At 39.2% G+C, this 13,361-nt stretch overlaps 1 protein-coding gene across 1 annotated transcript; it reads left to right on the forward strand.

Annotated features, from left to right (window-relative positions):
- The first annotated feature begins 4,220 nt into the window (after positions 1–4,220).
- On the forward strand, positions 4,221–10,071 carry LOC135330158 (transmembrane protein 18-like). The gene is made up of 7 exons (XM_064521801.1): positions 4,221–4,271; positions 4,481–4,542; positions 4,870–5,017; positions 5,336–5,456; positions 7,969–8,023; positions 8,880–8,973; positions 9,098–10,071. Exons 1-7 carry the CDS (start codon positions 4,221–4,223, stop codon positions 9,182–9,184), a joined length of 618 nt encoding a protein of 205 aa, XP_064377871.1. The 3' UTR covers positions 9,185–10,071.
- Positions 10,072–13,361: the final 3,290 nt, after the last annotated feature.

Below are 13,361 nucleotides of genomic sequence, written 5' to 3' on the forward strand. Positions count from 1 at the left end.
AACTGAAGTCGAAGTACAACAGTACACTGGAGAAGTAATCAGCGTTATGCAAAACACAGGTTTTAAATTAATCATGATAAAGCCCCATTAGTAAAATCTGATGCTTAAAAAGGGTCAAGATGAATGGCGCTCAGCTCATCAATGGGTAGAGCTAATTATAAGACTCCCCATTCCCACAGGAGAAGCTGACTTGCATTCAATTTCGGAATGAACTTTTTGCAAGACTTTATCCGTCTACTTTCAAAAATTGGAAAACCACTAATCAAACTGTTAACTACTTTCTACGCATGTATAGCAGACTACTCGGAGGAAGAGCAGGCCTTGGAGCAGTTGCAGAGAGGAACAGCCCTTTTCTCCAGAGCAGAACTCTGGAGCAGGCTCCCTGCAAAGCAGGGGATACCAAGAAGTTGGGTATACGTGTCCCTCCTGCCATACATGCTCATCTCCCATCTCTGCCTTGACTGAGACTCTGGTGGAGGGATGCCCCTCTTGCTAGCTTGCTGTCTTTTGACAGCTTTCTTCCTCCCTAAGGAAGAAACAGAAGATCACTATTAATCCTTCCATTCCCCCCGCCACCCATGCTACCTGCCACATGCACCTGGAGAGTCTCAGTTCTACTCACATGCTTAGCATGGCAGAGAGCAGGGTCCAGTGCATTGCCAGACACCTGGACATGTTCATGATTATATCAAGAGACCGCAGAAGAGAAAGGAGATTGGAGGCACAAAAGGAGGTGAAAGTGACTTGGAGAAATCAAGGGGGAAATCACAAGGCCTAAAATCTAAGGATCAGTGCCACTGCTGAGGGGTTGACCCTCCAGGAACACGTAAAGGGCGCACCACTGAGTATGTCTTTCTCAGACACACTCTAACAATTAACCTTGTCCAGGGATGGTTTAAATTAGTGGTAGCTGGCTTGGCCCAAACTGCAGAGGCCACAGCTGATAGGGTCTCAGTGGGGGCACTCTGGCCTTGGAGCAGCAATGCAGCCTGCCCTCTCCTTGGGAAAAGCATGGAGAGCCCCTGGGAGAAAAGGCAACAGTGGGTCTAAGTCTCCCATTCCTCCCTGCTATCCCGCTCACCATCCCTTTGGTACCCCAGTTCCTTCTCAGCGTGAGAAACAAGATTATCTTCACTGGGGTCTGTCTGCTCCATGCTGGAGCCCCTGCCTTATGCTGCTGAAGAAGACTCAGCTCATGCCCTCAGAACCAACCCCTCCCCAAGCATTCCACAACTGCTGTAGGGAGAAGCCACAGGAAGCAGCAGTTCACCTGCCCTGCCTGGTAAAGGAGGCCACCTACTACTTCAAACGGAAGCATCTCAAGAGCAAGAAAAGGGCACCCAACCCTGTCACTAAGTGCAACTAAGCCAGAAGCACCACCTGCACAAGATCTTGACTACATCTGTCAAGATCCAGCTAATGAGATTAATCTGGTCTGAGGTAGATAATAATAATAATGACAAAAAAGGAAGACAAACTTTGCTACCCAACTCCTACTAACATTTTTTATAACTGTAATGTACTTTGCTTTTTTGTCAAGGTTATTGTTGTTGATGAACTTCTGCACTGGGTGGCTTCACCTGGTCCTAATTCACCGAAGACTGCTTTGTCTGGCAAGGCTGGGGTCACACTTTCTGAGTGAGTCAGTCAGAATGCAATAAGCCAAACAAAAATGGGCCAATGCACGTTGATATGGTGCAATCAGCCACTCAGTACTCTTGAAAACAACATGCTTAAGAAATCATGGTTCCATGTTCAAAGGTTGTTGGAAATGCCTGGGGACCAACTTCAGGGTTTCTTTCAAAGAATGAAGTAACAACTTGAGTCTCACCAACTCCAAGCAGACCCTCAAAGACGCAAAGCCATAAATCAATGTGCATGTTAAGGACAAGAATAGCAGAATAACCGCAAGCTGTGACCTGACTTTCTTGATGTGTGAACAACTCATGATCAGAGGACGTGCCTGTTGTTGGACTGATCTTGTCACATTAGGGAAGTCATGAGCTATTTCTATTTTGTATTCCGTGTATTTTTCATTGATGTTTAAGAACAAGAAAGTTCCTAATAACATTTCCCCAAGAAATTGCCTTTTTAAACTGAGACTATTATAAATTCTGTTTCGCCCAGCTTGGAAAGCTTGGATAGCTCACACCACCACCATCACTCCTAAGCAAACTCCAGTTCATAATGGAACATACCCTGCAGAGACAGAACAATATCAAAGGCAAAGAAGAAAAGAGTGTAGGACATGGCTGGCTTGGTACAAGGACAACAGATATTGGTATGATATTTCATTTTTCAAAGATATTCTAAATACAGCTCTTGCATTACAAGGGACATTAGCTTCTTGAGGTAAAAATTAGGAATACAATACCACAAGAACGAACCTACACTTAGGATCTTAATGAAATAAGATCACTGAGAACTATCTACCTGCTAATTCACAGATTTGTTAAAGAAAGGCAAAAAAAAAAAAAAAAAAAAAAGGCAGCACTTCAGTATGTGTGGGGAATTTCAAAAACAAAAGTTCCTTCCTATTTACTTGGAGATTCTAACCTGCATGTCCTTCCACAGTAAGTAGAAAAGGCACTTCCAAGTAGTGGCTAGCACAAACCCAGATTTGCTGGCCAGCTCCCAGTGCTATGATTAAAATATAGTTTAGCACTCAGTTTTGAGATTCTCTGCCATAAGCAGATCTTTTTTGTCATTGAGCTCGGTCTTCAGCAACCTAAACTTATATAAATGTGTAATTTTAGATACCTACCTATGCACAATTAAGTTTTTCTTTTGTTAAAAGGGATACATTTTCCTTTTTCTCCTGTAAAAATCAAAATGGATTATACTGTAGCCTGGACAGAAATTATATAGGAATCTGAATCTTACAATAGAAAAATGAGATTCAGTTTTAAAAACCTATTTGTCTAGTTACTCTTAGTAAAAAGAACAGAAATATTTCTACATCATCATTGATATTGCATACCTCTTGTTTCTATAGTATCTTTAAAATTAAGATCTGAATGTAGCATGCTGGATCTGCAGAGAAGCTGTAACAGGAAAAATGTACAGGCCTTTCCCTATAAAAGAGCAATGTGTGTATTTGTTATTTTTAAGTATGTTCTGCTTCACATTCCATTCTCCATGAAAAATGAAAGCTAACCTATATCACACAAAAGTGTTGGTAATACTTATGTATCTGCTACCACCTGCTGACAAACACCATTATTGACTTTATCCTAGCCAGTCTCATAGAAGCAGCCTGTATTTTGTGATAAAGCTTGCACTGACTGCTCTCTACAGTGCCTGACAGTAAAAACTACATAAAATTTTCAATACTGTATGTTGTAGTCATAATAAGCCACTAACTTTCTATCCAGCCAGCTTGCCTGTATGATAGATTCACCACTGACCACCATATTCAGCTCATAAAGCATCTACTATATCTTCCATTCACTGAACCTGTTCAGCTGTTGCAGACAGTTATTCTAGTCAGTTACTGAGCAATTTAAAAGAAACTGATTCCCCATTTACAGAAATCCCAAATCATTTAATCTAGTACATTAATCGTAAGATTTTTTAAATGACAAGTCAATTTCTCTTGGCCTTATTTCCCAATCTATAATGTGGGCTGAAAACATCTTTTTCTTTTTTCCAGTCTTAAAACTAAGATCAGAATAGTAATAGAAATGAGAGCCTTTGTTACTTAAAGCATTGTAAAATTAAGCAGGATGGTGCAAAGCCATTCATTTACCTCCAGATATTATTGTTGCTGAGAAAAAGACCACCAAAATCCTAAAACAAAATGGAAAAAAAATCTTCAGTTTTAGGTAACTCACACTAAATTGCAGAAGTATGACACTAAAAAGAGATTACAGTTCACACTGAGGCCTGTATTTGTCTATATGGTAGAGTAAGTGTTTATAGTGTTTACTTCTGCTTGCACTTCCAAACATTTTGAAAAAAGCTGTCAGAGTTCCCATTCCTGCAGCACTTCATGAACTTTCATGAATCAAATTTTAAACCCAATTTCATATAAAAATGATCTGGCAAAAAATGTAAGCCAAAGCTTCAGATCTGGTAAGCCAAACCTTCAGAAAAAATAATTTCATGACAGCAATAGAAATGTCATGAAAACCACAGCATAGAGCTACTGCGTAACAGTATGCCTTGTGGTTCAGACAAAGATAATTCTGTTAAGATCATGAAGCCTGCTGTCTTAGCCGATGAACCTGAACTTGAAATTTCTGCTTAAGAGCGATAGGTCTTTAAGACTGGTAGGTTCCTCGAGACCTACACGCATTTAGCAAAACCAAAGGTGTGAATGAGATGTCTTATCCCCTTTTCATTGCCCACTAATCCATTTTTTTTCTTTTGCAAAGATTAGCATTTTTCACTAGACTTAAGCTCCTGCCTGGAGTGTTCAAGTGGTTTCTAGTCAGAAATTTCCAATCAGGCTTAACACTGTCCTTTTTTTTTCCCGCAGTTTCATCCTAAAGCAGCTGAAGCCAGGCACTGTTACCGAGGGAAGACCGAAGAGGCAACACGGCACAGGGCTGCAGATCTGAAGGGCCCGGAAAGCCCTGACAGCAGCCTGACACTATGCAACAAACTGCCACAGAAAATACTCTCTGCCAATCTTCTTGTATGTCAGCTACTAAAAACCTAACAGGAGTTTCTGCCGTTTCTCTGAGAGGGTCGAGTCACCACTGAGAAAATTTCAGTTCCAGAAGCAGGAAAGACGATTCTTACTGAAGACCGGGGCAGCCCTGCTCCCCGCGCTGCTGCCGAGAGCCGCCTCTGCCCTCCCAGAGGGGGGCGGGAAGCCCTGGAAGCGCCACCCACACCGCGCAAACGGCCTCCCCCCGCCCCTAGCTGTCGCGGAGCAGGGCCTGGGCGGCGGCAGCCGTTGGGCGCCTTCTCGCGAGGCTTCGGCGGCGGGGAGGGGCGGGGCGCTGCCGCCGCCGCCGCCGCCGTGGAGGCGCCGCGGGGCGCGCCCCTGGGGCTGGGCACTGTGCTGGTGGTGAGGCGCCCCCGCTCGCTGCAGCCGGGCTCCCCGCGGCGCTCGCGGCTCGCTGCGGCGGCGGGGCCGACGAGGGGAGGGGTGCGGACGGCGCCGGCCTCGGGGGTGCCGTGGGGCTCGGCCCCTGCGCGGGGGGGCGCGTTTGGGCGGGCGGCCGGGCCGCGGGCACCTTCCCGGCGGCGTTGTTCTGGGGCGCCCCGTGGCTGCGAGCGGGGCCGGTGGGCGAGAGGGGGTTTCCTCTTCCGTGTGGGGTGTGGAAAGGAAAGCTGCCTGATGGAGCTTGCGTGATCGCCGAGTCTGTCTTAATTTTGTCCCTAGACGACGGACTGGTCTGAGCCCTGGCTGGTGGGGCTGGCGGTTTTCCACGTCCTCTGCTTCCTCCTGACGTGCTTCTCTCTGCAGCACTATCGGGTGCAAATAGGGCACTTCCTTTGCGTGGGTGAGTAGTGTGTGCAGTGCTGCTTCCCTGAACTTGCCTTTCGGGTGGCAGGCGGCACCTGCATCCTTTATGCCACTAATACTGTTAAAGATATTCTTCTAGGTTAGTAATTACAATTTTCTGTATATGTCTGCATAATACTGGGTTTTGTGATATGCTTTACAATAGTTAAAGGGCATGCAAAGCAGTATTTCTCTTTTATTAATACATGTGCCTGTACACAATAATACTTACTTGCATTTCATTGTCACAGAAGCTGTTATAGCATATGTGCCTATTTGTTTTGTTTCCAAGACTATATGAAGTAGTGACTTGAAACTTTGGCCTTAGGGAGGATTTGTGATAAATAAGGTTTCTTCATAGTTAATTATGTATCACAGCTTCACAGAAGATTGCTGTTACTCTAGAGAAGCAGACAAGGACTCTCACAAGCTGGCAGTTACTCTCTGCCTTCTTCTAATGCTGCCCTTCAGGAAATATGGCCAGCTTTTGGCTGGATTCATTTCTGGATCTGGTCTACTGCCTGACTAACACTTGTGCGAATGGCATGAGGAAGAGCAAACCTGGTTCTTACCGTTGCGGTACCAGTGTTTGCTGTTTCAGGATTTGTCAGAGGTCAGCCTGAGGATCCTCTGTGGCCTTGCCTAACCAAAGCTCTGTCTTTGTGGCTGACTGGCTTAAGAGTAGCCTTGCGGAGGGTATTTGTTTTAGAAGATGTCATGGATTTGATTATATGCATGTGCTGCGAGCAGCACCGTGGTTCTAGTTATGGCTGTACACACTGCCTCAGTTCTGTCATGCTTACAGAGTAATGGAGGAAGGATGAGCAAGTTAAAGAGAATCACAGGCAAAAAATTCCACTTGAAGACTATGTTGACATTTTAAAATATCATTTAGTCAACTAGTTAAGTTGAAAGGGGAATCACAGTTTTCTCAAAACTGCAAATACGTAACTCAGCTAAAACTAAGGTTTCAGTGATGTAAATTACCTCCCAAAATTAATATAGAAATCTTAGTAAATTTCTGTAAATCCATTTCTAACTGCAGAGTACAGAGGAAGAAATAGTGATGCCACGTGTACAACACATTAGGCCCAAGTGTTCCTTTTAAAAAGTCAGGATTTTCTTTCTTAAATTTAATGTTAGGCATGTAGAATTTCTAATGACATGCTGGCTCGGTTTACTTTAGATTCTTCATCTAAAGTATTCTTAGTGTTACCAGCATGGATTTGCACACCCAAGCACTAATTGCATTGAAAATTGGAGTGGAACTGATCTTTGATGGCTTTTCAATGCAAGTATGATGTAAATTTCCTGTAAGTGAGATGAGTGCTTAAAAAAATCCTTATCAAGTCACAGCCTTGTACGTCCCTGAAAAATTGAACCACTGGTGATACATCGACAATAAAAAATATTTTATGTTGTACAAAGTAAAAAATGACTAAAGAAACTACAAAATTATCACACTGGTTTACCTTGACATGATAAGTATGATCTATATTGTGCAGTACCATACAAAGATAACCCAGCTGATGCCAAAACAATACAGAATATTGTTTATTATGGCATTCCCCTTCACATCACCAAATTTTTTTTTTAAACTGGTTTGGGCATGTCATCTTTAAAGTGACTGAAGCAGTTTTAAGTTTCTCCTTGTATCATTTTCCACAAAAAACAAAACAAGGAAATTTTTTAATTGGATAATATATAGTCTCATTGCTTTTCTATTAAACATATGATTTCAATGGATTTTCTTGCTGTCTTGATGCATTTATGCTACATATAACTGTTGAATAAGGATATACTAGTTTTCACTGGACTGCAGCGGACTGCTCTGCTATATACCTACCACAAACAAAGCTTGTGCTGTGTCCTCATAAGTGAATTCAAAACACTTCTGTGAAGCAGTTTTAAATACAGTGTTTCTCCTAGATATTTTAATGACCAAAAATGTTAAAACTATAAATAGAAGGGATTTACCTTTTTAAGACTTGGACGCAATGCAATGTAGGAAGGAACTGCATAAATGCTTGTTTATAATTCTGGTGAATTTACTCTTAATGTTTAGTACACTAGCTTTAGATAGTAATGGTGGATATAAAACCTAAAGCATCTAAAATGATATCTTAATTCTATACCAGTCTGGGGGGAGTGCTGACTTTATTTTACAGATTTATCTTAGAAGCAATCATCAACAAGATTGATGGAAAAAATACTGATTTAAAAAAAAAAATACTCGTGTGTATACTGAGCTCTTCCTGTAAGCTCAGATATGCAGGATTTTATGTCTCTTTGTAATATTGCAAGTATGTTTTCTGATCACTTAATATTTGTTAGTATCTATATGGGACACTTCAAACATTCAGAACTGGCTTTATGTAGTTAAATGTGTGACAATTTTCTGAGGATCATGGAATTTTAATGTAGAGTACGTATACATCTTAGAACTGATAACTTGCTGTTTATTTTTAAAGAAGTATTGAATCTAACAATACTTTTCTTTTGTTGTACAGTAGGTTTAGTTTACTGTGCTGAATATATAAATGAATTAGCAGCTATGAATTGGAGGTAACTGTTTTCCCTTTCACATTTAAATGCATGAGTTATTTTTTTGTATCATTCCACCAAAAACATTAATTGAAAGAGTCACTCATGTCTCATCAAGAGAATGTGATGGTGGAAGATCTGTTGCACTGATTGATAAAATCCTTTTGGACAAAACCATACAATGCAATATAGTTTCAACTTAGCTTATAGGAAAGAGTAATTTTTCTAACAGTTAACATGTGTTTACTGACTAAAAATCAAAAGAAGAAAAACACTTTTTGTTTGCATGGATTGTTGTAAACTAACTCTAAGAGAAAATCAGAGTAGTACAGTTAAGGGAAAGAGGACATGGGCTTTTTTTTTTTTTTTTCATTAGCTGTTTGTGTTTAATAAGGTGAAGTTAAGCACCATTTCTCAAAAATATCGCTAAGTATTTTATATGCTTATTATGTGCATAAATATCATGAAAATCTGCCTGGTTTACTTAGTCTGTGTACCAGAATTAAACTGATGACTTTTTTCCGTAAGCATTGAACTAATCTTTCCCCAATGTAACAGGGAAAGATTACTATAGTAATACTAATAGTCTTTCTGGAAAGATACTATGTGTGTGTGTGTGTGGGGGGGGTTCTGTCAAACAATAAAGCCTTACAAAAAAAAGAAAGGCTGGTATTGTAATGAATGTTCATAACTGATTAGATATTGACGACCCCTTTCTTCTGGCTTGATACAGTAGAATGTTGTCCCATGCTTGGGGCTCCCAAGAAGTGGGATAATCTGGCCAATATCCATGTAGAACAGCTATTATGAACATATAAAGTTGTGTGGAATACAGTGAATAATGTTCTTTTTTTTTTTTTTTTTTCTTTTCTATCAGGCTATTTTCTAAATACCAATACTTTGATTCAAGAGGAATGTTTATTTCACTAGTCTTTTCAGCACCACTTCTGGTGAATACTATCATAATTGTGGTATGTGTTTATTTAAATGGATACTTCTTTCATGAAACTGATAAGTAAATGTGTGTGTGTGCATGTGTGTGTGTACACATTATATTAAAAATGAGTTGAATGTAATAATACTCATACTTTTCAGGTCACCTGGGTTTACAGAACTTTGAATGTAATGACTGAACTGAAGACACTACAGCAGAGAATTAAAGCAGAGAAAAAGAAGAATTGAAAGTGTTGAATATTTTTATTATTATTTGTAAAAATACTGTTTCATGTAATGAGTCCTTCTTGTATGTTTATCCAAGAACAGCAATGTTTTTTTGTGTCTGATGTTGAGAGGACTTTGCACCCTTTGGCCATGGACAATGAGGTGAAAGCAGGGGTTCACAATACATCTCAACTTTGCTATGAAATCAGGACAGGCTGGTCTTAACAGGTCTTTCTGTGCTTTAGTATAAGCTATTTTTACCGTGACCAAGACAATTAACACTGATAACGGTACAAACTTCCAGTCAGTTTTCATACACCTGTGTATTTTTTTTAACTGTGTGTTAAATACGTATTTATTAAGTATCCAGTCTTCTACTTACGCCAATTGAAGCTGTGCTATGGATTCTAGTAAATGAGGGCTAATATTCAGAACACTTCAAGAACTCATGCTTCTACAGAACATTTTACTTTGTAGATCAAGTTTCATATCTCATGTATGTATTGTGTGGCAGTGAACAATTCTGATACAGGACCATTTTATAAATAAAATTATCCATTGTATCTTGAATACAGATTGTTGGATTGCAGTTGATATTTTTAATTGTTTTTTTTTTTTTCCTTTTCTTTCTCATACAAATTGCTGGTTTGGTAAAATCTTGTACTTAATTTGTGTAAGTCAGTCAAAACCATCTCTAAATTGTTTCAATTTATATTTTACACTTTAATGCAGTTAGATAAATATCCTTTCTTAAATATGAATGAAATTTTTATAGTGTCTTTTGCTAGTTTGTGGAACAGAAGGGAAGGGGAGAAGCTTTAAGGTGTTCTACAAAATTCTGTTCATATGTATATACACATGTATAAAATGTTTGACTTTTTAATAAAGAACTGGAAATGACAAATTGACTCTGGTGAAAAGATCATATTAGATTTAGGGAATTTGGTGAGGCAAAGGAGATGAATACAATGTAAAAGAGTCCATGTACTTTTTTTAGTAGAAGTTATATGCGGAAGCAGTTAAAGCCTTGTGCAGAGACCTAGAGCTTCGTCTAAAGTATGTATCATTTAAGACATGGGAAAAATGATCTACAAAATGAAACTTAGTAGAGTACAAAGGTTAGCTTGCAAAAGAACACTACTAAGGTTCTAAGCTTGCATGTATTTGTGAACTGGTGGAATTACATACTTCAGGAAAATAAGCAAATGCATGCGCATACACAGTTTGAGCCTCACATGGGGCAGGGTGAAACTACTTCTGGAGGGCTTCACAACGTTGTGGAAGGGCAGTGCAAGTGCTAGGCTGGGATCCATTTCTTTACCTTTCCCATGAGTTATGAGACTCCTTAACTCAGCACAGCTTTCCTCATTCATTCCTCTATCAAGACCTGCAGGCTGTTTTAGGCCATATATATATATATATGTATGTTAGCATATAAATAAATATGTGCAGGTGTGGACACTTGTAGTGTTCCATTCTGTTACAACTCCTAGTGCAATTTTGGGCACTTCTTGAAAATGTCTGCAGTAGTCTGGTGGATAGTATGTGCCTTTAGGTGCATACTAAAAGCCACTGTTTTGGAGGTGTGAAAATAATTTAGCCAAATGGCTGCAGGATAGCCTGTGCAACTTGTCTTCAGGACCAAAGAATAGGCCTATTCTATTTATATAGACATAATTCTCCCAGCCTGGTTTGGAAAAGTTCAGCTTTGGTCTTTATAGGTGGGGCAAGATCAGAATTTGTGGTCTAGAGTTTTTCTTCTGTGGACCTAAATGTGACCACACAAATGTTGTCACAACAGTTCACAAGATAAAGGTCATGAGCAGAACAATATCAGGGTATAATCATTTTAGTATTACACATGTTTTCAGTTGAAATCCTTGCCTGGTACTGAGGGATCACCTATTAAGAATAGCCTTTGGCATCGTTGCACACTGTGTGTAGGAATTTGATTCACAGTAAATAAGGTAGTTTAGAGCAGCATGTTCCCTAAGCAGCAAATATCTCACAATCAAAAAAATCTGCTATATTTAGTACATCCAAGGCAACCTTTCCCTACCTATTTCAGTATTGAACCCATTTCCTTGTGTCTGAGGTTGGAAAAATGAAAATTCCTCCCGTGTATGTGAAACTGGAGAGATGCCACAATCAGAACTCTCGTAAGATAGGCAAGATAATAAGTGTCTTTCTGTATCGCCCAGGTGGGTTGCTGTTGCTTGGTCCTAGATTTATTAACAGAAACAATTCTCCACATCTTTGAGGATCCCAAACAAAATCAAAAAAAAACAATCTTGTGCTTGCCAAGGTTCACTTTCTTTTTCCCCTCCATGTAATAGACCTTTCAGGCAGTATTTTGTTTTGTGTTGCATTGACAGCTGAATGTTGCTATTTAATACAAGGTTTTAATACACCACAGTCTTTTAATAAAGTGAACCCTTACATTTGAAAGGCAGGGGGGTTATTTATTTATTTTTAATCATCAAGTAAGAATAATCTTTTACCTGTATGGTATCTGATAATTTTGGATGCCACTAGTAAAATGTGGTAGCTAGCAGGTGGCTATTACTTAGTTTATAGAGAGTCAACGTGGCAGAGGAGTGAGCTTGTTTTCTGGAAGTATTGATGAGTGAAAGTATGGACGGCACCTAATTCCGAAACATAATATTTTCTTGAATGAGGAACATCTCAAAATTCAAACTTCAAAATTTTAAGCATTTTTAAAGCTTTCCTGACTACTTAAACTTTAATAATTTATCTTATATAACTATTTAATTTACTCATCACAAACAAACAGTGTTGCTTTCATATATATGATTGTCAGAAAAATCATCCTGTTTTCTACATTTGAGAAAGACTTAAACTTATAACTGGGTTGATGATTTGTCCTCTAGCTAGCCTTGCCTAGGAAACCACTATGTTCAAGAGTTAAAGTTTGCAAAATATTTGACATCAGTGTCTAGCCATAAGAGAAACCCTCAAAATTAAGTAAAGCGTGGTTTTTTATTTGTTATGTGACTGGATTTATGAAGTGATACTACAATAGCATAAAGTAAGAGCCTAGTTGCTGTCAAATCAAAATAATTACATCATGAATTTAGAGACTGTTGTTTTGCCTATTTAGAATTTTATATGTATAAGTGAATGAGAGCCAAATGTTTAAGCCAGGCGGAATACCTTAGCCAATACTATTTAATTGGGAGATGTGAATTTAGGTTGCTTGTGGAAAAGCCTATTTATTCTTTCAGTTTGGAGTAAACATACAAAAAAACAATTGGATCCTTTGGTAAATAAGGCTAGACAGAGCTGATTTGCTACTGCTGCTGTGTATCTTGCAGGCAGTGACTCAACCTTCAGCCTTCCTTAAGAGCCTTCCTTTCCACCGCAACACGTGCTGTTAGCCACTGTGGAAAAACATTAAAAGAGAAGAAGCAATATTAACCTGGCAGCTTTACCCTAGCAGGAAGAAGCTCTGTTGCGTGAAAATTTGTGTAAAAAGACAAGCTGGCAGAAATTGGCATCATCCCCTGTGGAAAAGTTCCCTACAGAGAAGACGTGAGTTTCCAAGAACTAGAATTTAGGATTCTCTCTTCTTACACATTCACTGTAATTTACTCTTTTTTTTAAAAAAAACTAATTTTCAAACCAAATACAAGTGTATCTGTTTTTCTGTGCATCAAATCATTATAGTTAACCATACTAGCCACTGGATGTCACTGTTTCATATGCAAAAGCTGACTCAAAATATTTCTTTCATAGCCAGTTCTGCAATGCTTTTCACCATAAATTCATAAATACTTTCTGCAGTGTTTTAGGATGACCAGGAATGCTTGGACCTTAGCTTTCGAAAGCATAAATTGTCATCTGAACTGCAAGATAGATCTCCAGTCACTTGCAAAAGTTTATTCAAATTCTTCCTCTTTTCATTCAAAAGCACTTCTTGTAGCAGTGAAGATGAGCACGTATGTAGTGTTTTGAAGTCAGGATTATGTTTTGGTTTGTATTTTAAAGCTTCTTAATTAGGCAAGGAAATAAATATCCCCCTTCACTCACACCTGCATTTCACCTGGAGGAGCCTGTCTCCAACCAATTATTAACAACTAAAACGAAAACAATTACAATGTTTTGCAAACAATATGCAGGAAAGTGTACTGAACTGGTCTTGTTCATGAACTAACAGAACCTATGCATATCTCCCATT

The sequence above is a fragment of the Dromaius novaehollandiae genome, chromosome 16 (genome assembly GCF_036370855.1).
Source record: "Dromaius novaehollandiae isolate bDroNov1 chromosome 16, bDroNov1.hap1, whole genome shotgun sequence".
Lineage (NCBI taxonomy): Eukaryota > Metazoa > Chordata > Aves > Casuariiformes > Dromaiidae > Dromaius > Dromaius novaehollandiae.